Source organism: Fusarium subglutinans (genome assembly GCF_013396075.1).
Source record: "Fusarium subglutinans strain NRRL 66333 chromosome Unknown NRRL66333_c0000054, whole genome shotgun sequence".
NCBI lineage: Eukaryota > Fungi > Ascomycota > Sordariomycetes > Hypocreales > Nectriaceae > Fusarium > Fusarium subglutinans.
Genome location: NW_023502117.1, coordinates 246750 through 270928, shown reverse-complemented (window position 1 = coordinate 270928; position 24179 = coordinate 246750). Strand labels below are relative to the sequence as shown.

The following is a 24179-nucleotide window of genomic DNA, read 5'->3' as shown; positions in this document are numbered from 1 at the left end:
TGCAAATGGAAAATGCAAGGTGGGGGAGGGGAAGGGGGAAAATTTTGTGAACTTTTTTTTTTCCCTTTCCGAAACTCTCTCAACAGCGGCAGCGATGGATTTGAGCAAAAATTCTGGCCGCTGAGTCGGATACAGAAGCCTTTTAGTGATCAATGCCCAGTGCCAGCACCCAAGACCCAGCCTAGGGGGCCAGGCCAAGACTTGGGAGAGATGACAAAAAGACGAGATGGCTTTAGTAATTTGCTAGTAGGCCTGAAGATTGGTTAATTTTGGCACCTAGTATTAAAGTCAGAAGTTTTCTTGCTCGCTGGGTCCAGCACGCACCATCGAGCCCCAGCAGTGCCTAACATGGAGTTAATTGTGGGGAGGCTCAGATCTGTGGGCCACTCGTTGCTATCTGTGATACTCGGCACCTCGACTTGAGTAGGGATTGGTTTGTCGAACTAATGTGATAATGGTAAGCATCTCACCAAGCAGAAACAAATGAACAAGTAGGCATGGATAGAGTGAGATTTTTCGGAGAAAGGGACGGCTTTCATCATCATCATCATCATCATCATCATCAAACATGGACAAGCAAGCGGTCAAGCGGGCTTTTTGGGTGTCCAAGCTTCAGGTCAGATATCAACGATTCAAGGTATTAGTCTACATGACTCAACAAGCACCAATGGTGCAATTGGATATCGAGAAGCAGCCATGGCCGAATGGAGAATGCAACTCATACCAGGCAGCATTGTTTCGAGGAAGTAGGTTCTTGTGTGTTTGCAGCTTGTTCCAGTACGCGCAATCACGTCTGTCGTATAGAATGATAAATAGTAGGTAGCATGAGTATCCGTACCCGCCAGCCAGTTGTATCATCATGAAACATTCGTACCTATGACCTGTTAACACAATGGTACAGTAACGCAAAGATTGCATGACAATTCGGATATGCAAAACGCCATTTTCTTACAAACAAATAATGCATACTCCTCGGTTTGCATGCATGATTGCAGTATCAATGTAGTATTAACAATGCAGTATTAGATGCTAATCGACAACTCGAACCCTTGATCGACACTCTTATTGGGTGGTCCTCTTTTGTACCTCTATGAGTCAACTTGCTAAATCAGACTTCACCTTCACGCTGCCGAACGAACACGAATCTCTGTCGTGATGCAATTCACGAGCGTTTGCCAGAAATAACTAACTGGCCGACTGGAGTACGGTATGTTTTCATGTTTTCCACGCGTCTCTTTGTTACAGACAAGAGTCCCAGTTCCATCAGCTGCGACAAATCGAGAAACACAAAAGCTCCGCCGTTGTGTTCTGTACATGTCATGGATGCCAGGTCGTACCATTCAAGTACCTACTTTTTTTACTCAATGGCGGGACCAAGTCCAACTCAATATTAACCGCCACACAATGGACCCCGTTGAATGATGGTTGGCCTGTGTTTGTTGTTCCTTGTACATCGAATGTACACTGACTGTTCTTGCTTGCTCATTGTAAGCATCATGAATACGAGTTTGGCTGTATAAGATCAATATTATGCCAGGTATTTCTACCAAGTTCCATGCCTTATGCATGCTCACTCGATTGCCTTGCGCCTTGATCCGTTCGTTGTCGTCCCTCGATCCTTTATCCTTGATTGAACAAGACCCTAGCATCCAATTAATTATCTTACCCCAGTATCGGGCCTGCTGCGAGCCTAGCGTCCATTGGAGGGCGCGCTAGAATTCTTCGCTCCAAGCTTACTTCACTGCCTTACCTCCCGCTACCGCAATTCATACCGCCAGCCTCGGATGGACGGGCAATGGCTCCAGATAGAATTTGGCCCAATGCAAGCTATGAGCATCCCCGTAGTTTCAGGTCATGCCCTCGGAGCGGCTTCAAGGGAATTTCAACTTCAATTGGGTCTTATATGCGCTGCTGAGTTTATTCCGATATCCATCTACAGCCACCCGGACATTGACGGGTAGGAAACCCCAGTTAATAACATGATAGCTGAAGCTCGCTATGAAACGAGTCTTTTAACAGAAGGAAAGAGTTGAGATACGGGACGCCTGTGGAAGCAAAGTCGCGTAAGCCCAGCGGAGCTTCAGCCAGCCATGAGAGTGATGTGCTGCACATTCTGGACAGGCCCCTCCAAGTTGTATTTCTAGGTCCAGGTTCCCGCAAACGAAATGGATCCTTGCCGTATGCTTGGCATATGAGGTATTGAACTTACTTCGCAGCTTTTTACAAGCTCTTCAGGGTTGAATCTGGCATCATCCTCCCTGAGCTATACCTACAGGATGATTTTTATAACATAGGTACAGTTGAGGCAGATTCAGCCTATTTCTGGTTTAGAAGGGATGAATACTAATGCGGAGTGAGGTTGTTCAACGAACTGCCTCTTTAGGCAATTCTCTCGAACAAAGGATCGAAGCAGCGGCAAGGTTACCGTCGATGGGTGTCCCAGAGACACCCTTCCTTCTTCAACTGGTCTAAGGCAGTTTCTTAGGTAGTGGCTGCCATGCTTATTCCCGCTTCCATTTGGTGGACAGCCTAACAGCCATCAAGCCCAGCCTGTCTTGTCATGTCTAACACAAATGTCTCCATGATACGATGTTATCTCAGTCCTAGTTAGTCCATCGTTTTCACCATTGCAACCATCACACCACTACAGAGTACCTAGTAATCGGTTCGCTCGAAGTTCTTCAAGGTGCATTCGAGAACCACAGTTTTTCGTTGTGATACGTTCCGGGAGCTGTATCATGGAGGTTTCGAAGATGGCATTTCTACCCGCTTGATTTAACATGGATCCCAAGGTACCCCCAACATACGATCCATGAACGAGTTCCTCCAGAGAAACTTTTAGCTACAACTTATCCACTTGCTCCGCTCAAAGTACCGTTGTTCCACTGTGTTTCCGTGGTCATGACCGGAGGCACCATGAAACTATGCCAGCCATCGTCCCATGGCGCCTCCAAATGCATGGCTCATGAGAGCTTTGTTTTGGTTCATGATCCGTCTCTGGCCGATACTAATCTGCAGAGAAGTATGTATACATACATACGACAAAAGAATGACTGCCTTGTGAGTCCTTGAGCTTCTTATTTTTAGATCGCATGACTCCTTGTTGATGGTGTTCTTAAATGGCCAAATCCGTGCTTCTTAGCAACCCTCTATCAAGCTCTCCCCACGCCCATCCGCTCTTTCTATGCAGCTGTGCCATTCACATTGCTACTCTACAGCATCAAGTTTCCTTGCATGGGTTCCTATCTACATTGCAGGCAGAGGTTGTTACATAAGAGGGTCTCGCGACACATGCTATTGTTCCTCCCATACAAACTTTCTTCTCTGTTAACTAAATGGGACGATATCGCAATTCTGATCCGATCTTTGAACATGACAGAGAGCATCTCGATGAGTCCATGGCTGCCAACCCGAGGGCATACTAGGCCGAGCTTACTGGCTCGGGTTTGCCCAGGCTCCCGAACGACGACGTTATATCATGCCAAGATAACACAAGTACGAGGCCTATCAAGGGTTGAAATATGCTGATCTCGTCTTTATTGCGCAGCCTAGACCCCGTCTGCCTCTTCAATCGTGACTGATCAGTTGCTATCTCTCTGATGCCGATTATAATGCAACCCCACAGGCCCTGATAGCTGAGACCGTTTCTGTGCCCAATATGGATCCTTACTGGTGAGGATGAGACACACTACGCACCTTCAGACCAGGCCAGGCAGATGTCTATCTTGTCAAGCGTAGGTACTACTGTACACCCGCATAAGATAGGACATGGATGGTTCTTTTTGAACCGGCAGGCCCATCGAAACAGGACGCATCTGAGCTCTACAGTACTCTCTAGTCCTAGTCTCTAGCGACATGTAAGACGGCGGTTGAGGATTACCGCTTCAGCTCACTGCAAGTCACTATCACGAATCACGAGCTTGTGCCCGACACCACACCAAGCCATTTCAACCCACACCAGCCAGCGCATGTGCTGCGCTGCGATCTCTTCCTTCAGCCCTGATCCCAGCCTCCAGGTTCGTTTCCTGAAAAACATGCAGCAATTTTCTGCGTCTTTGATGCGATGCGATGTGCGGCTGCATTCGTGCCGTCCTCTGCATCGACCGAACTACTCTTCTCTTCTCTTCTCTCTTGACCGTTCCGGAATACATTGCCTTATCGGGTCTTGGCCTTGGGCGTTGTCTTTGTCGTTGTAGTTCCTTTTTATATGCTGTGCCTCATGCTTCCCCAGCTCTCCACCCAATGTCTTGCATATCCTCCCCTCCAGCATTCTCTGACCGGCTGCCCCTTCATCGCCGCGTCATCAGTTCTCCTTCCTCTACCATATTGACCGGTTATTGATATTATTGAATATCGTACACCGCCGTTTGTTGTACTCATCCACCGAGGAAAAGACTGGTTGGGGCTTGCATTAGCCGCAGGTGTGCGTTTCTGTGTTTGGCGCCCTTGCGGGCCGCTCGGCGCGAGGTTTTGATACAAGTGTCTCCATCTTTCTTGATGGACGATGTCGCCATGGATGGATGTTGATAGAACTGGGTCCGTCGCACCAGTACGGAGTACAGCATGTACAGCTGTTATGCAGGTAGGCAGGCATCAACATTAAGCACGCAGCCAATCTGAGCTACTGTTTTCGAGACATTACGAGCGATCGGTTTAGGAACAGCCCGATTGCGAGTCAGGTGTTTCAAGACCTGTATGACAAGCCGATTGAACCTCCCATAGCTACAGTGCACATCATCGCTTTTGATAAGACAGCGGACAGTAGGTAGGCAAATATCTCGATCTTCAATAGTTATGGGTACGGAAGCTGCACCGACCCAATCATTACCCAGGTTTGCTTCTGTCAGATAAACTTTATGAAACACAAGGCACGGGAAATGGTTATTTGATCTCCGTCGCCCAATCACTGTCAGCTGCAGGTCCCGAAACAACATAGTTGCATAGACAAGTCGACCTAACGATATGGAATGGTCGCTATCTCGGTCCACTTCAGAAGTTCCAACTCGGAATTGCTATTAACGGTAATGACTAACACGTCGGAAAACAGTATGTGGTATCTAATGCGTTATAACAAAGATGAAACGTATCAAAACTCTCTAGAAACGTTCTAATGGGTATGTATCGACTTGGATCAAGAACACAACTTCCCCAGTCTCAGGCCATTGCGAAGTATGCAAAGAAGTCGCTCTGGTGAAAGACAACTCGACACAACGACTCACAGATTAATAATGGAAAAAGCAGAAAAAGCAAAGCAGAGGTCAAACATCCAAACTCTTGTCCGTTGCGCGGGTGTGAATATCGATGCGTGCACCATCTCAATAGCCGCACCTCTCGGCAACCTTTCTCGGGCCGTTCCGACCCTCTCACTCATCAATCCTTTATGAAAAATAGCCCCTGGATGATCGGTCCTCACTCACTCACACCGGGCCACGGCAGATCCTTTCTCCACTCACTGAAACTGTAGTCGGATGATGGAAAATAGCATGTTCTGCAGCACGTGCAGCATAACTGCCACGCAGGTTGGCATCAGCTCTGGCCAGACAGCCAAGTCCAGCTTCCCTTCCAGGCCGACGTCGATTTGGAAGAAGAATCGGATGAGTCCCCGCACGGCGAGACTAGCCACCAACTCACATGCCCACGTTACCGACGAGGCGTAGAAAGTGAGGCCAAAGTTGTAGTCCTCTCCCTCCGTATCGAACGCAAAATATGGGTAAACGTCTTTGTTGGCTCCGAAATGCAGTACTAGAATACTTCCCAGGAACGCGACCATTGAGACGTTTTCGGCAAGAAAGCGAATGAAGACATTGCGGGTCTGAAGCTTTTGGTATGAACCAAAGCTTTGCGAGTTCAGCCCAAGAATTGTCAAGAGCTTATACACAAAGGAGGTCATCATGATAGGTGTGATGACAACAAGACCTGTTGATGACAAGATCTGGAGGGTTATGAATTGTTGTGGTGACCGCAGTCGTGCATATAGCGCACGAACGTACATCTGGTAGGTCAACATGAAGTATCTGGCTATGGTGTCAGTAGTGGAAACAACAGTACCTGCGTACATCAAGGCTTACAATTTAAAGATCCAACTCAAGGGATAGCTTCCAACACGCTCACCCTCTCGAATTCCTAGCACCCAGCCGCTCAACGCATCCAGCAGGTGCACCGTCGCAACCCAGCCATAGACATATACTACTGTCTCCAAGTTATTGTGTGGTAAGGTTCGGAGGTAAATCTCTGCGTATGCCTCTCCGATCACATATGCCATGAGGCCAATAAACAGAGCGACGCAAAACCATAAGAACCGCACAAAGCTTGCCGGCAACCACAGTCGCCGCATCCTAACGCCCTGTGGCCTCAGCTCAGGTTCAACTTGAGTTGCATCTGCGTCGAATAGCTCAGCCGTGACATTCCGGCGCCGACGGTCCCTACCGTTGAACGTGTCTGGCTCACCGGTCCACCAGGATGTGGTAAAGATGCGTTGAGTTTCTGATAGCGAGTGACGAAGCCCGATGTGCCGCTCGTTAGTCGTGAGAATGATAAAGGCGATCGTGACAGGCAAGGCCATGATGATGAAGGTCCATGAAATCCATGCTGTGTTGTGGACGAGCAAATAACGCGCCCTATCATTGTAGTACATGGGTATGGGGACGGCAATGGACAAGATGGCGATGAGTGAGACGGTAAGTGGAAAACCCAGAGATTGGGGCCACCAGTTGAGGCTGTAAAGGTTGAACACCTTCGTGATCCAGATAAGAGCAGTAAGGTTGTAGAAACCATAGTAGACGAATAGAAAGAACCAAAAGTTGACCTGGACTCGGGCAGCTCCGTGACCAGGCGTCTTAGATCCGTCGGGGAGTCTATCCTCGTCCCCATCACCGATGTGGTCGTCGGGAATTCTATACTGAGGAAAGGGTATAGAACACCACGCCACAGCCTATTCTTGGGTCAGTTGGTTCTTTGTTGTTTCATTGGAGCTCCAGCACATACCAACAAGGCCGGCATCAACACCAGAAATGCATACCGACTCCACCACTTGTCAACGACTCTCTTCACCGCCGACTGTCTCGGATCAACCCAAATATCCAACACCCATCGTTGCCAAAGACGCTGCCACAAGCTCCTATCGTCCTCAAGGTCATAATCACTGTCCGTATCGTCGTCATCTGCAGGAAAGGCACCGTATCCAAGTATATGCACGCTACCTCTGTTGTCTGCGGTATTCGAGAAGAGGCCAAGTTGACTGCGCCTTCGAGATACGACGCCAGGACGCGGAGGAACGGCGCGGAAGCGGCCTAGGAGAGGGGCCGAGTCGTTGGGTCGGACGTGCGACTCGGTGCCCTGCGTGAACTGAAAGAAGCTGGGCATGGGATGAAGGGAGGGAGTCGGTGTAATCGAGTTGTGATATCGGGCTACATTGAAAGGCTTCGACTATATATTATGGCGTATTCTTTATAGTAGGTGGATGAACAGCGTCTCAAGTCCTTCAAGGCACGTTGATTGAAACCGTCGAGTATTAGAAGAATGATTATGGTGAAATGTCGGTATCGTGAATTTGGAAGTTTGGTGTTGTTTTGTCCAAGCATTGGATTGGGCTGATGTTGGTCCGTATCTCGGCTGACAATGGGTAGGCATAGAACAGGGGTCCAAGTTCCATCTCCCTTGCTATGACGCGCTACCCGTGTTAGTGGGCTTCAGGGGCAGGCCATTTCAGGGTCCCTTCTAAGGAACTTTGGGTGGACTTTCAGCTACCAGATTCTCTTTCATAAAATCGAAATCTTTTAAAATCTTTTATCGAGTCACTACTTAGTCAAGACTTCCCTTTGCTTTCTCCGCGCACAAGGATAGCTTTCTGGGAGGTTCCAAGCAGTAAATGCAGTCAAGGTAGCAGGGACTACAACACCCATTATCTGTGGCACTGTGAGTGGGAGAATTGGGTAGTGGGTGATGGACGAAAGTAGAACAACATCTCATTCGCTGCATGTGATATTACAAAATATAGCTATCCATACATATCCATTAACGCCGTAGATCAACGCCTCTCATAACCCTTCACTCTGAGGTTGTGCTCAGACTCTCTACGAACGATTCATCATCCTCCTGCTCATCTACAAGCACACCCCCAGTAATATCATCTGAGAAAGCCACCGTCTTGGCTGAAGCATGCTTTGCAGACGGCTCAACCAAGTCACCACTCCAAGGCTTGCACTCTTTGACATGCTCACCGCAACGTAGACAGGTCCAGCCCTCGCCCTCCTCTCTCTCCAATCGAGTAGCCAAGCAGACGAAACAGTATACACACCCACAAGGTATTGTCTCATATGGGTTGGTTATGTCTGTCTGGGCTGAGCCAATGACACCACTGGATGCTGCTGCTGCCATCACTTCGTTCTCAGAAGTTGCTGTATTCTGGTCCTGGTAGCAAATTGCGCATGTCCTCTCAGGGAGGAACGCGTATTCACCGTTGGCCTTGCCCTCTTCTTGAGGCCCCGTTCTGATGATGTCTTTTGTTTTCCGCCATGTCCTAGTCAGCCAGCGTCGCCATCGCTGGATGCCGATCAGGGGTAGTACGAAAAGCAAAAACTCGGTGAAGGCATGCCAGACAAGCTGCCTGTTGAGGTACTCGAATGAGACCTCTCTGCTTACTTGGCTTGTTGGTGGCGCAAGTCTCATTCTGAGGATTCTGTCAAGGAGGGTTCGGTATCGTCCATGCAATAAGAAGACTAGAAATGAGACACATGCTGCTGCTGAGTGAACAGTTGAGAGGGCAGATGTCAGTTTCGATAGTCGCTTTAGTCGGGGACTTGGCTCGTCGTAACCATCGTCATGCTCCAGAAGCCAGTCCTCCCATCTCGTCCAAGCATAGTTTCCAAATACTGTGACAAGTCCATAGACTGATTTCTGCGCCTTTGATGGTGCTTTGAGTATAAGCCCGTCGTTCCTGGCGTCGGTATATTTGAGGTTTTGGAGAGCCGCTCCGTACGTGGCATCGTGGTCCCAGACAGTGAGTTTGAAAAGCACCGCCCTCAGAGCCAACATAATCTCAGCTGACCAGTCATCGTGCAGGTGTCCACCACCAAAATATTTGAGACCCTCGCAAACCTGGTCCTTGAGAATGTCCAAGAGCTCTACATCGAGTAGTTCGGCATCGACTTGTCCTACTCGAAATGCAGGGCGCGTGCCCTCCCTTGTCGACACGGCATCCCAGGCAGATCCTATGCGATTTAGGGGGTAAGGCAAGCGCTCGAGGTTGGCTCTAGGTCGAGAAGACTGCCGCTGAGCAGCGATGCGAGCAGCAGCTTCGGCCTCACGGGTTTGGCGACGCGCAGCGACGCGGCGTTGGGCTTGGACGAAGCTCGAGTCGGTCATTTGACCTAGTGCATGCGCATGAGGATGAGGGCGTTCGTTGAGTTTCGGGTATTTGATTGGGAGTCTATCGGTCGATCGGGTGGTGGGTTTGTCCGACTACAGCTGGGTAGAGCGAGCTTTCGTTTGTTGCAGGTGATAAAAGCAAAAAGGAAGCACGCAGTTCAGCTCAGCTCAGTTCGTCTCGGCGCATCGCATTGGATCTCATCTGGGGATTGTGCGGGCCCATCCATGACGCCAGGGCCGGGGGTTGTCGAGCAGAAGCCGAGCCGAGGTGTTACAGTGCCTAGGCCTTATCGGCTACTTTACCGTACCGTGCATGTTCCTCCCTCGTGCCTCTGCCTCTGCCCAGGCCCATACCTGCTCGTAAAAGAGTAAGGGACTTTTATTTTCACGCGCCTGTCTTACTCGGTGCTCACTGAAACTTGCCTTAGCGCTTGTTGCCACTGTTCAGTGTTGCTACAGGGCATGACGCTCCTTCACCACTGGTTCTCCAAGCACCATTGCGTCTGATGGCTCTTCTCGGTTCCCAGCTTGTGCCAGAGAAGTTCTCCCCTTCATGCCTACTTGATTTAGAACAAGCATCCTCACTTTTGTGTCATGCTGTGCTCCGTGGTGCAGGGCAGCCAGATTACAGATCTAAAGTTTTGTTTCTGGCAGAGTTCCTGAAAAAGTCTGGGGAATTCTGGCCCAGATCGAAGGTGTTATCTGACGTTTTCATGGGGGCATTAGGCAGAGGCAACCATGAGCATGGGCATATGGAACTCTCTCAAGCTACGCCTGCAGTTGGTGATAGACCTGCCTCTACAACTGTGGGAGAGTCTCTCTGGCTCAGGCCGCCCACACTAGAGCATATGGGTGGTTGGCCGGGGCTGCCATCATACTCGTTGCAATGTGAACCTGAGACGAGTGACGTAGCTTGGGTAGGAAATCTAACTCAAGCTCCTGACGGAGATATGACAGCCTCGGATATAACAGCTGGCGCAAGAAGTTCAGTTTCGAATTTCTATATGGAAGCAGGGTGTTCAGGTGACAAGCCGGCGGGAGGCTCAGTTCCTGTGAAGATAGAGAAGTGACTACAATGTGTCCTTGGTTGTATACACATTGCTAGATACTAATTTGCCGACTTACTCAAGGAGGAAATGGTAATGAATTTAACCTAGATTTCCGAGTCTCATTCAAATTTGTGATGGAATAATGTCGGGTTTGTGTACAATTCATTGTTTGCTTGTTCAAGCCTTCGTTACATGTTCGACATCTCTGAGACAGAAGGATGTTCACGGGGCTCGAACACCTCGTTTGTATATGAACTCGATTGGCAATATCATAGCTTCTGAAAACTAAAAATTTGACCCCTGAGCTACATTTAGTAATATATAGGAGTCCCTTGGTAAGTTGACAGCTAGAAAGAAGTCGGTGTTGGTTGTTTGTTTACTGACGTTTAATTAAGATGGTGACTGTTATTAATACCCTAGACTTGAAAGTAAAATTAATTGACCACGAGGTCTCGGTCAGCCTCTCTATATGTCTCCACTATTGACCGGCGCTAGGCAGCGCGACAAGGGTCTACTAATTATCTATAAGTGACAGAATAACTAAAGGTACCAACAGGATAGAAACTAGTCTTTAGCTATCGATTGATCAGTGAAGGCCATAACAAATTTTGGACCATAATTCATATTGGACATATTCTACAATACAGAGTTAATTGAACTGAGAAAATAAGTTATGCCTACAGTGATGAAGATTGGGTACCTAAACTTCAGTTCCTTCCATCCCCAGTATCTTTGTCCTTCACACAGGTACCTTGGCATACCTACTATGATATGGTGGGTACTAACCTAGTGACCTTACTTAGGTAGGTATGTACTCGCTCACTCGGTAGCTCCATTTGCCACCTCGCCTCGCCTAGGTACCTCACCTTGCTCTTACATCATTCATAAAGACAACAACCTAACAACATCAATCTCATTTTGACGCCCATTCACGACCTAAAACATTAAGCGCACTCTCATCGATAATCACTGTGAACCATTATCACAACTGCCGATGACTCACCGCTCCTAGAACCCTACGCCTGCCTACGCTAAGGGCGCCAGTCAGCGCTTCACGATATAACTTGGCGTATATTGTTATCTCATATTCTACACTATAAATACAACACTTTCACCATACAACATATTGCCTATCTGATGCGACCCGAGGTCGATTGTATATACTTATTGGACTGAGGTGACGCGACCGTAACGCCTGCTCGTGTGCGACTCTGCCGTACTCGAGCGCCCAAGGTGAACAATATGGGATCTTCGCGCCAGCGTGAGCTTCGACCCGAGGACTCGTGGCGCTTTGTTGAAGGGGAGAACGACAGCTTCGACACAAGTATTCTCCCATCGCTCGGGGAATCATCACCACCGACATCCTCAGGCAACATACCATCACAACCGTTTTCTCAAGGAAATCTCAGCTTCGCATCACAGGACAGCATTCGCGACTTCGGGGCTGATCCAGACGACGAGCAGGTCATTCTACGAGAGCCGTTCAGGCCGAGTCTTTCGCGCGCAAGTGTAAGCGCAAACGGAGAGCGAGTCTTTCGATCACCTGATCCAGAATTTCACATGCCGCGCATCGATACTGCGAGTGAGGCAAGCAGTAGGAGTGAGCGCACGATAAGAGGACTGGGCATAGGATATGGCGGTAACGAAGGTGCGAGGAGAAGAGGAAATCCACCACCGTCGAGTCCTCCCAAGCAGAGAAATGCGCGCGCAAGATATGAGAATGAGGATGAATATCATCGCCGCCAATATCGCCAACAGCCACCGCCAACAGTTGGAAACCAAATCGCTCAAAGCGTCCCAGCGGCGATATACAACACACTTGCATGGTTTCTCAACGTTATCGGGCTAGCATTCCGCTACGCTCAGAAACCTTTTGCGATTCTACTGGCCATCTATCTTTGCTTTGGTGGTCTTATCATCGCACAGAACATGGCGACTCGCTCGATCGCCGCATCTCTATCTCCTATTTGCCGTATCCCGGGCGCATCGCTCCTGAATCTTCCGTTCTGTCCTTCTCTGGATACGATAGTACCTGCCGGAGGCGATGGATCACCCGTTGAGTTCGATGATCTCATGAATGTACAGTCAAAGTTCGAGCAAGTTCTTGAAAAGAGCTCTGATGGAGTCTCCCTCCCATTCGAGATGAAAAGATCCGAAACGGCCATCCGAGATTTACGCAGCCTTGTGCGACACAGCGATCTACAAGCTCGTGATGAGTTGCTGTTTGAGTTTGATGGCTACATCGACACGGCGAGGCAGACGTCTTCGGACTTACAGAAGTTCAATACCCATGTTGGGTCTGCCGTCGATGCTGTCATAAGCATCAATCGCTGGACATCTCGTTATCTCGATACTTTATCCCCAGAAACAGACGACGGGAAGTCGATTTCCTCACCTTCGCCTATTCTTGGCTTGGCGTCGTGGCTCTTTCACCCGTTCCAGCCAACTACAGATCACATTTTTAACGAGCGAGTTCTCCTAGACAAGTATATTGAACACACAGCTCTTGTCTCGGATCGTATCGCGACCCTTATCCTTGAAGCGCAGGCCGTTCTGCGCCTACTCACAAAAGCCGAGGATCATCTGATGCTCATCTACGACATCAGTTCTCGCTCCTCTGCCGATACAGCATCTCGTCGTGAAAATGTTCTCTGGAATATATGGACGCTTGTCGGTGCAAACTCGAACCAACTCAACAGCCTTTCCCGCCAGCTAGCTCTCCTGCGTCAGGTTGACGCACAGCGCTCTTCAGCAGTTGCACAGGTCAACGCGCTTATTCTCGAACTCGAGAGCATTCAAGCTGGTCTGGGTGACTTGCGTGACCGTGTTGCTGAGCCAGAGGTGCTCCGCAATGGTATTGGTAGTGGACCTCCAATCCCTCTGAGCGTGCATATTGAGACCATTGATCGAGGCGTCGAACGTCTGGAGGATGCGAGAAGCAGAATTCGTGCTGCCGAGAATGATCGCGTTCGAGACGCACTTGCTAGAGGCGGCGTCCGTAATGAGCCGTTGCTGGAGGGTAAAGGAAAGCGTGAAGGGAATTGAGCAATTCATTATGATCAGAAACCAGAAACTAGGAATTTGGATTATTGGACTTGGAGTATGTTTGGCGTTTGGAGCGTACCTAGAGCGAGAAACATGAACGGGTTGACCCCTCAGATATGTTGGTGCATGCAAGCGAATAGCTAGTTCTTGGAAATACATGATAGCTTGATTGAAAATATAAAAATCTTGGACATTTGATAGTGCTGCTCATTTCGTTACGTATCGTGATTGTATATTGTTTAGGTATATGCTTTGTTCATACATATTCAGGACAACACATAATTAGTAGATGGGATGCCATTGCTAGCCCACTACTCTGCACCTCCTATCCTCTCAACGAGCCCCTGTATATACAATTCTCGTAAATCCAACCAACGCCTCATTAAATGCCTTTCCAATGCACCAGTGTACCCGAAAAAAGTCGTATAATCCATGGCCGTACTAGATCGGCCTGGATCCCAAAACCCTGCCCATGACATAAACGCCTGACCTATGCTGCCCCATCAAATGCAAGAGATGTGTTCTGACCATGATATTTATCAAGGTAGAATTAAAAATAGCCCGGGAAAACTTTTGAGAGTGCTCGTAGCCCTGTGAGCATGTTAGTGTATGCTTTTACGTCCTCTTATATTAACGACTCACATATCGCCCTTTGGGAGTCAGGATCGTCGATAGGCGCGTTGTTGGCTGCAATTTCACGCATGCGTTGTCGAGCAAACGAGGAAGGACTTCCACGTCTTGGCGTTGGATCTGTGTTCAACTCGGAATTCTCTGGCTGTGTTGGGAGCATATTCAAAAGTCGAGGTCTAGGCCTCCTTGTCTTGGGTATCTGGGCTGGAGCTGGTGGGCGAGTGTTTGCTTCTAGTTCTTGGGATTGTGCGGGGGTAGACGATGCTGGTGGCGTTTCTACTCGTTCTTCCCCATTTGTTGCTGTATTTGTAGCAGGCTGTCGTCTGAAGTTGGGTAGCTTCAAGTTCACGAGTGGCGACGAGGAAGGTCGTGAAGGTGAAGGTGAAGTTCGGAAAAGTCGTTTACTCCAGTCCTTCATCTTCGTGTTATCACCTTCCTCAGATAAATCCTCGAGATCGACTCTTTGACGTAATTTCCTCAAAGCTCGTTCTCGACGCACCATCCCGTTAGTGATCCTTGGACTGTAACCTCTGGGCAGCATCGAATGCTTGCACATAGGACAGAGAGAACTGTTCTTTGACAGAAACTCGTCGATACATTCGGGATGGAATATATGACCGCAAGAAAGCTCCCGAATGATGGTGACTCGGTGCTCGAAATTGGTGAGGCAGATGTGACAACTAGGCTGGAAATTAGTAGCAGCATTATCGCCCGAGGCTCCGATGTTGGATCTTTTGCTCCGCACACTGGCACCGGATCGTACGCTGCGCTGATCGAGTCCTCGGCTACTTCGCATGCGTCGTGTAGATGATGGGGTAGGAGGAGGTGCTGTCGAGTCCGGATCCGCATTGTAAGTAAATAGAGGGAAGCTGGTGATATGAGTGGCAGGTATTGTCAAGCGTTTTATTCCCATGGCTTCGAGATCGACTTCGCCAGATTCAACTCTTTTTCGAAGTGATATACGTCGTCTTCGTTGAACAAGATGCATGGTTATCGAGACGAATGCAAATATGGCAAGCAAGGCACCAATTACTATGAGGAAGAACGCCCATAGCGGTGGAATATCAGATTCATCCTGAACGCTGAGTTCGGTCCAGATGCGGACATAATCCTTCGGGTTCGGGCCATAGAGTGTGCTGATATTTTCGCCATAAGGTATGTCGTCCACGCTGCCTGAATAGTAACTGAGTTGCCGCATCATATTCTGGCCTTCTTGACCAGAAATGGCGTAAATCGGGTATTTGTTGACGGTCATCCAGGCTCCACCGTCTTCCAGATTCCAAACAGGCGAGTCTGCATCTTGAGGTTGATTTGACGAGTTGTTAGGTTTGTAAAAGATGAAGGCGCGAATGGGGTCGAGACGGGCAGAAGCAAGGTAGGCTAGGGTACAGTCGATGCTAAACCACGGCGCAAGAGCGATGAGATTGTAATTGGTAGGAGGGAGATTATCTCGGCGGGTGACATTTCGAGGAATAAACTGGTATTGCTGCTGGTCGCACTCACGATCGTTGTCGAGGTCGGGGACGTAGAGAAGGCCGGTGATAAGGCCATTAGACGAGTCGGCATTTGTGGCGGTTAAGGTGGTAATGTTGGTGGAAATTCGCTCTTTATATGCTATGTCGGACTGTTTGTGTGGTTAGTTCATGCCAGACGAGTCTTCCAGTGGCATCGTTGCAAAGGAATGATAAATGTCAAGTGAATCAACGCACCGAAAGAGCCGTGAGGTTTCGGATGATTGTCGACGGGACCGTACTGGCGCCACTCCATACTGGATTGCTGAATAGGAGGCTGATAGAATTGGTCAGCAATGTTCACAGGTTTAATCAAGCAAGGCGAGTGACGTCGTCTGATCCGAAGTTATAGTCGATGTCGTGTGGTTTGCTGAGTTGGTGCAAGCGGGGAGTCGAGGGCGGCGTAGTTGTTATGTCACGCCAGCGACGATGATGAGAAGAACGGCCACGATAATACAACGACGTTGCAGGTAAAAAGACATAATGGATGGAGCAAGGACATACACGACATTTCGTATCTCGGTGAGCGCTGGACGATTTGATGTCAGTTCGTGGGATGCCAAGACTGGGGTATGATGCGAGGTTCTTGGCCTCGAACCCGCGGGCGCGGATGAGCAGGAACGGAACGGAAAGGGACAGACGCCCTTCGGGGAAGACGGGTAGGATCAATGAATGAATCAATCAATCGCCATGTAGTGTAAGACGAGACGGAGAGAGGAAATAAGAGGTTATAACAAAGGTTGGTTGAACAGGGAGTGATATAACTTACACATGCTTCTAAAACATATTCAATCATGGAATCGTAGGCATTATATGGCGTGCACCAAAGGCGCAAAAATTCAAATGACAGCCCGGGGTGACAGTGAGAATTCGATGTTGAATGATCTGGCGAAAGCAAGTTTGTGAGGACGAAGTGACGTTTGGAAGAGTCAGGTGAAAGATGGAATTAAAAGAGACGTGAACTGAGTATGAGAATGAGTAAAAAAGTAAGAGCAAACAAGTTGGCGTTCTTGGGGGGAGAGAAAGAGCGAGAGAATCAAGCGAGAGTAGGTAGGTAAGGTGGACTTGATTTGACCTGGACTTGCTTGGGTTTGGGAAACCAGGACGGAGGGTGGAAATGGGCCGGACGATGATTGTGGCTGCCGCCGCGGAGGGTGAGGAAGAACGAAGGACAAGCCAGAGAAAAGAAGCAAGAAGCAGGCAGGCAGGCACGGGAGGGAGCGGATGTGGATGGCCGGGCTGGTGGAGAAGGGGAAGGAGAGGCAATACGAAAGGGAGAAAGCGCGAGTGAGTGTTTTTGGGGGGGTGACGAACTGAAGTGCAGTGAACCTACCTGCCTGGGCTGCCCTGTCCTGTCCTGTCCTGTCCTGTCCTGTCCTGTCCTGTCCTGCCTCCTGCCTCCTGCTGAGCCGCGAAAAGAGAGGGGAGTCCTGAACTGGGAAACTGGATTCGATGAATGGCAGGGCAGGCAGGGTTGGGGGTGGAGAGAGTGATTGAGCGATCGAGTGAATTTGGGCAGTTTCGTTGGTGGCGCGTTTCGGTTTTCGGAGTGTGACGATGGAACAAGGGTGTGAGAGTATAAGATAATTTTATGTAGGGACTCTTATTCGAAGAGATATGAATCAACTAACACTTCGAGAGCAAAAGAATCCAGAGGAATTAACTAATTGACAGACTCAGGACTCTATGACAAGATAATGATACCAAAGTGAGACGATGTGATTCGGCAGAAATGACGAGTCGGTCCAGGCACGTACATAAAAGTCCGATTCGAGACCCAACTCCAAGGTGCGAAAAGTGTCGGGGGCCACGATACAAATCGACCAAATCCAAAGAGAGCTACAGGAACAGCTACAGCTACGTTGAGCTAGCTCTATTTTAGGTGCAGGAACAAGAGCAGCAGAAGGAAAAGAAGTCAAAGCGAAGGCTGTTGCCAAGCCGGCTATCTCTTGACGACCCGAACATTTGGGAAACATTAAAATCAAGAGAATTGTCGTGTTTGATCTGGTATGTAGCTGTCTCTGATAATCTCAGTGACTTTTCAGAGTTGGCCAATTAGACAGCCCAACTCATATTTTGGCTCGGACTTTAGGACCAGATGGATGCCTGTAAAAACCCGAGTCGGGAATAATAACGGAGTTGGCCAGGTCCAGGTGAGTTAGAGCAAGCCAATGTCTCGGTTTTTGAAATTCCAGTTGGTGTTATTGATATCAGACAAGTGTGAGAGTAGATGCTGTAGCAAACAGTCTAGAATAACCTAACAGAGCAATCTGCATTAGTGGTACAACAAAGCTTGTGCCCTCCCTCCTCTCCATCTCCTCATCAATCACATCAACTTATCTTAGAATAGGTAAGGATAGAAAAGGATAAGATCAGGCAGTCAAGATTTGTCCCGTCCACTTCCCCACAAACCAAAAGCTTGTTGGTCAAGACTTGAGCGCATTGGGATACTTGACCCGCAGTCGTAATCCTTGAATGTCCCTTTTTTATCTCTCACCACCAAGGACATGGATATTTTTACCGTATCACTCGGACGCAAGCCGTAGACATGCAGGCTGAAAGAGTTTTTCACCATCACCCACGTCTGACCGCGGTTCTTACAGAGTTAAGATACAAGGGAGTTACCGTGAGCTTAACTGTAACGGTGACAGTTGAATAGTCAATTGATGAAGCCTGGTGCGACGTCAAGTTTCAAACATAGTATATGCCAGTCAATCCATAGACGGTCCAGAGATAGAAAGCAGTTCGTCACTGAGTTTGCATGACTCGTTAAAGCTCTCAGAGCACATCCCGGATACTATTATAAAAGTTCGAACTCAGTGGCCTGACAAAACGGTTCGGATCTAACCTAACATAACCTTGTACCCAGCCAAGCTTCTGTGACCAAAGCTTGTCTCCCGCGACACGTTCAGTTATCCACTGCAACCTAAACTCAATGATCAACGGCGGTACGTAGATACATACAGTATTGCTGATCCGTCGATGACAATCAATTCCGCCCACTGCTGATGCGAGTTATCGTGGTTATTGTCGACCAGGCCCATTCCCTACCCTCGCTCTCTTTTAAACCCTTGCTTGTGTCACTCTTCTCCTCCGCGGAGACGGGGAGGCGCAGCGTACTCAAAATCCTACTCCCCGATGGATAAGGAGGGTTATGTCTCTGGGCGCCAATGACTGGCTGACACCCGTCGAACCGTCAGAGACAAACGGGTAGGGCAATCAAGCGCTGTCGCCCACTCATTAAAGGACCTTGTCATTTGATGAACCCTGGAGTCATAATGAGACGACCATACACGTTCAGGGTGCGCGACTCACTACACTGCATTCGATATCCTGGGAGTAAGCCGAGGTAGGTAATTTGAATGCCTATCTTTTATTCGAGGGTCCTTGTGGCTGGATCTATCTCGGTAAACGGCACCTACGTAGTAAACAGGTATCAAGTTTAGGAATGACGATTAAACGTGAAAGAATTTCAATGCAACAATTCATACTCAAATAAGAAGCATACAGCCATATCCACTGTTTGTATGTCTATACTCTGTAGATACTGGCAGTTCATGCTTCTGACTGAATTCCTACGAGAAAAGGCAGAACTTCGGAATTCGGACAAAGACAAAGTTCCCCCTGTCGCATCCCTGTAAGAGCTTGTTCGAGGTTAGAAGATCCCGGCCTCCTCGTGCTACGCCACTTGACGTAATACGTAATCAAAAGTGGACCCTAAGGTATCCAGATCATTGCAGCCTGAGGCAGAAAGATTCAATACCTTCAGGGTCGGATCTCACTCAGAGATAAGGAAGGTCTCATCCATGAGGATCTGTCTGTGCCTCACTACCTAGGATCCGAGCATGAGAACATCGGGACATTTAAACGAAAACTACATTTACTGACGTGTTACAATGTCATGATTCATGACGCTGACATTCTGTCCTCACTGCATTGAGACTGCCAACACAAGCGTGATGGAGGGGACAACCAATGCCACTCAGACGTGAGAACCAACAAGCATAGGCTCATACTGTGCAGGTAGTAAAGAGGAGACCACTACGATAGGACACTGCCTGCAGCGAGATCTCCAGTCTATGTTGCACAGATCAGCAATGCACAGTCTGAGGAAGAAGGCCAAGCGCGGTCATTTACAATATCCTGATGCAAACTCGCACTTCAGTACGCCTTGCATATGGCTTCGTGTACTCAGGCATTGTACGAGGGTTCAAGGCGTGTTCTGGAAAAGGGATTCGGATGCTCTTTGATATCCTCAAATAAGTATCTTTACCACAGAACTTAAGATCCGTAGAGAAAGGTTGTTTCACAAAGCTCTCGTGGGACAGCCGAAACGATGCACATATGTATTTCACATGCAACTAACTCAGCAGTTACCTTCATTTCTTTTCCTTCATTTAGCCAGACATTCTGATATCTAATAAGTATGATGTTGAACTCCCTTCACTGATAGTTTTCCCAGCCATAGTGCTGTTCAACAGTTTTACCAACGGCGGTCACCACCATAGCCATTATCGCCATATTCGTTGCTGCCACGGCGCTCACGTCCATGGCCTCCCTGGCTCTGGCGAAGATATTCATCAGCAGAACCTCCGCCATAGCCACCTTCGTCTCGGCGTCCGTACTCGTCACCCCCATATCCACCCTCCTCACGGCGACCGTAACCGCCGCTCTCCTCTCGACGCTCATAGCCACCACCGCCGCCATATCCGCCCTCATCACGGCGTTCATGGCTTCCTCCATAACCTCCACCATAGCTACTTTGCTCTTGGCGGCCGTAGCTGCTCTCCTCTTGACGTCCATAGCTACTGTTGCCACCGTAGCTGCTCTCTTGGCGACCGTAACCACTGTTTCCGCCATAGCTGCTCTCCTCCTGTCGGCCGTAGCTGCTACCACCACCGTAGCCCCCTTCATCGTGACGACGACCGCCGTAGCCACCGTCATCATTATCATGACGACGACCATGACTCTCAGTCGAGCCTGAGTACTCATGTCGCTCAGTACGCTGCTCGTAGCCTCCAGAGTAACTCTGGTGAGTCTCAGTTCGCTCCTCATAGCCGTAGCCACCGGCGTGACGGCCGTCCGAGGAGTCTTGCTGCTCGTAACGACGGTACTCAGACTGCTGGCTACCATCAGGGCGCTGTGTCTGAGAATACTCAGCCTGGCCGTAGCGATCACCGTGGCGACCATACTCTACTTCAGTTCTAGTATAGGAGCCATCATCCTCACGGTGACTGCTGGACTGTTTCTTAGTCTCGTCACTGCCGAAAGCACCTCCGAGAATGGAGCCAGCCTGGTTGAGGAAGCCGCTGAGACCACCCTCCTCCTTCTCCTCCTTACGGGAAGACGAGGGCATCTTGTAGCCAGTGTTTTGCTCAACCATGCCAGAGATGGCGCCGGTAGCACCCTTAAAGATAGCGTCGGCCGCAGCACCAGCAATCTTGTCCTCGAGGGTCTCAGGGCCACCACCATACAGCTTTCGCATTTCGAGCTTGCCAGCACATCCGTGACCGTGACCAGTGTCGACAACACCCTCCTTGTGGTTCTCACCATTTTGAACGCCTTCTCGGGTCAGCTTCTGACGGTAGTCATCACGCTGGCGGTCACCCATGTTGTTCCACCACTCCTTGACACCTTCGTAGGAGCGGCGACGACCCTCTTGAACCTTGCGGTTTCCGAGGTCACGCTGAGCAGGATGATGCATCACACCGTTGACGATGTCGTCGAGGAGTCTATCCACGTCGACACTTTCGTCATCGATGGCGTCCATAAGCTGAGGAACAACCCATTGCACCACCGAAGCAGCGTTTCGGCCGGCAATCTCGTTCAAGATCTACATGCAAGTTAGTTGCTGAATACAATCATTTCTGTGGCTTGTCTTACGTTGGAAAAGTGATCCTTGGAAAGCATGGAGTGAGTGGGGTTGCTAGAATCATCGTCGTTGAAGACAATGTGCTGCTCGCGCTCACTGCTAGCAATGATCTCATCAGAACCAGTCTTGAGCTCATTGCGGATCTGCTGAATGAGAGGAACAATGAAAGGAGCAATGATGGAGAAGATGAAGACGGAGAGCTGCTCCTCCAGTTGCTCGATGATCTTGGGGAGTATAGGAATCTTCTCCATGGCACCCGAAATGCTCTTCATGATGTCGTCGTGGAATTCAATAGCAGGCATGACTTGCTTAAAGACATTCTGGATGTAGGCGGTGAATTCCTCGGGATCACGAGGAGACACTGTGGTGTTCTCCATCTGAGCAGTAGCTGCATTGTTCTGGAGCTCGTCGACCCGGTCACTCTGGTGCTTATCCCCAAAGATGCCATCAGGGATCTTATCCAGAAGATCACGAAGCATGCTGGTGTCAGACTTGGCACCCTGCTGGAGAGTACCCTCGAGCTCCTCAATTTCGTTCTGAGTGAGCTTGTCGGACACTGAATCTGTTAGCTCTCCTCTTGTCGATATGGAGCATTAGAACCAACCTTCACCAGTAACTGAGTGCAAGAAATCAACACCACCGAAAGTGCCGGTGACAATAGGATAGACGGGACCACGGGCGCCCTCAATTTCGACCTGTGTGTTGCGGCCAACGTGGGGGAAGACATCACGCTCGCCGAGCTCAATGAGGGCCAGCTCACAGTAGTTGCTGTGGGCAAAGAAATCTGCAGACAAGTCAGCTTTATATGACCCTAGAAACAAGCCAATTGGCTTGAGAGATTCGGTATTACAGACCTTCCAGGCAGTGCAATCCAGTTCCCATGAGGCGGAGAGCCTCGTACTTGTCGGCCTTTCGCTGAGAGTCCTTGTATCGACGACCAAGCTCGATAGTACCAGTAAAGAGCTTCTTGACGTGCTTAGCGGAGGTCATGATACGTGCGCGCTCGTTCGCAATGTAGTTCTTCATTCCGGTTTCAGGATCGATAGCCAGTTCTCGATCCTCGTCGATTGGGCCACGGAGGCGTTCATCATACTGGCGGGCATCGACATTCTCGGCGTAGTCCTTGGGGTTGTCGATGTGGTCTTCAGGGCGGTAGCATCCGAGTCGCTCAGCGGTAACCTCGAACTCTCCAGAGCCGTACCCGAAGGTCATGAAACCGAGGACACAGAGTAGAAGACGGATGGCCTCAGCAGAGACCGACTTGACAGTACCGACATCGATGGCCTGAGAGTAATCTCGAAGCCAGTTTCCAAAGTAGACTCGCGAAACGTTGATCTTGTTGAACTTCTTGCCATTGAGGGCCTTAGCCTGTGAAAGGACCAAGAGTGCATCGGTGATATCGCCGTGACGCCCTAGAAGAGAGCTTGATTAGCCACTGCTGGGCAGATAGTGTGGTTATGATCACCCACAGTTCTGGCCTTCGACCTTGGAGATTGAAGCAATGTTACCAGCACCGAAAGCAAAGGCTGGAGAAGCCAGAGCAACGAGGATAACAAGCCCCACCAGGAGGCTGTGAGATCTGAAGGTGGACATGACTGTGGTTCACGCCCTCAAGCTGGGAGTATCCCAGGATGTTAGCTAGTTGTGTTGCAAAGGTAGGGAAGAAAGAAGCCCTTCTGAGCTAGCAGAGGGAACACGATATTATCTTCAGGGAGTTTGAAGACAGGAAAAGAATGAGGATCGGGGGAGGATTGTTCTGAAGGAGGAGGAGAAGGGAAAAAACAGGGAGACGGCGGAAGATTAGTAGGGATCTAAGGTACATTACCTTGTCTTATGCTTAAAGGTGGAGGAGGGGAGCTGAGGGGCAACCTCAGTCTGGCTGGGCCTCCAAGTGACGCAGCTTCAGCTGGCAACCGAATAAGAAGCCCGTGCTCTCTGTAATAACAGTGACAGACAGTGGGAGTCCTAGGGCAAACTAGCAGAAACGAAACACTAGAGATGACCTTATTTGCCTACGCTATTTCCATGGATACCAATCGCATGCGCTGCAACCTTGGATGAGCAAGACAAGCTTAACAAGACAAGTCAAGCCACCATCACACCTCGCTGCATTGCACATGTCCAGCGCTAACACAGCAGAATGGTGAGACTGAGACGGACGGACGATAGTGGGCTCCCTCCCGAGCTGGCCTGCTCTGACAATAGCAGCTTTAATCCTGCTAAGTCCAGTTTTTCCCGGCGATCCGCTGGGCATGGTCGGCAGTGGGAGGATGGTCAGGTCTGGTTTGGGTTGGTCTGCTTCATCATGCCAAGCATGAAATCATACGCGCCCAGGGCCCGCAACTTTTGTCAGAGAATCATCGAGGGGTAGAGGAGCTTGGGGGAGCTGTTGCAACCTGTGACAGGGGTCCAATACATTGCCATTGAGTGTAATGATCACGCAAAATCAAGTACCTCACCCCTCCATCATCAGTAGCAGGGGTCTGTAACACGAGCCGACGGGACCATCGACTGTTGTCGAATCAAGCTTAAGAGGGCGCGTGGCTGAAGGAATAACGCAGTTGATCACTGATCAATCATTAGCTTTCGCACTGGTAACGGTTGAGATAAGCCGAACGTAGGTTGATCAGAGGACATCAGAAAGGCTTCTGGATATCATGACCATCTTCTGAAGATCCGAATACTTACCTTGTCATAGCACATATA

The 24179-nt window shown here is 49.4% G+C and overlaps 5 protein-coding genes across 5 annotated transcripts; 1 reads left to right on the top strand and 4 right to left on the bottom strand.

The window, feature by feature from the left end:
* Positions 1-5449: 5449 nt before the first annotated feature.
* Positions 5450-7362, bottom strand: FSUBG_5528 (uncharacterized protein; the record flags this gene model as incomplete). Its single annotated transcript, XM_036683634.1, has 3 exons — positions 5450-6014; positions 6069-6931; positions 6985-7362. The coding sequence occupies 3 exons, from the start codon at positions 7360-7362 to the stop codon at positions 5450-5452; spliced, it is 1806 nt and encodes a 601-aa protein (XP_036539040.1).
* A 684-nt stretch (positions 7363-8046) lies between these two features.
* FSUBG_5527 (peroxisomal biogenesis factor 2) lies at positions 8047-9363 on the bottom strand (the record flags this gene model as incomplete). The annotated part of the gene is made up of 1 exon (XM_036683633.1): positions 8047-9363. The coding sequence occupies one exon, from the start codon at positions 9361-9363 to the stop codon at positions 8047-8049; it is 1317 nt and encodes a 438-aa protein (XP_036539039.1).
* Positions 9364-11657: 2294 nt separating this feature from the next.
* FSUBG_5526 (uncharacterized protein) lies at positions 11658-13460 on the top strand (the record flags this gene model as incomplete). The annotated part of the gene is made up of 1 exon (XM_036683632.1): positions 11658-13460. One exon carries the CDS (start codon positions 11658-11660, stop codon positions 13458-13460), a length of 1803 nt encoding a protein of 600 aa, XP_036539038.1.
* A 550-nt stretch (positions 13461-14010) lies between these two features.
* Positions 14011-15857, bottom strand: FSUBG_5525 (RING finger membrane; the record flags this gene model as incomplete). Its single annotated transcript, XM_036683631.1, has 3 exons — positions 14011-14051; positions 14103-15704; positions 15800-15857. 3 exons carry the CDS (start codon positions 15855-15857, stop codon positions 14011-14013), a joined length of 1701 nt encoding a protein of 566 aa, XP_036539037.1.
* Positions 15858-20084: 4227 nt separating this feature from the next.
* FSUBG_5524 (Het-c heterokaryon incompatibility protein) lies at positions 20085-23066 on the bottom strand (the record flags this gene model as incomplete). Its single annotated transcript, XM_036683630.1, has 5 exons — positions 20085-21434; positions 21485-22029; positions 22078-22257; positions 22328-22885; positions 22943-23066. The coding sequence occupies 5 exons, from the start codon at positions 23064-23066 to the stop codon at positions 20085-20087; spliced, it is 2757 nt and encodes a 918-aa protein (XP_036539036.1).
* Positions 23067-24179: the final 1113 nt, after the last annotated feature.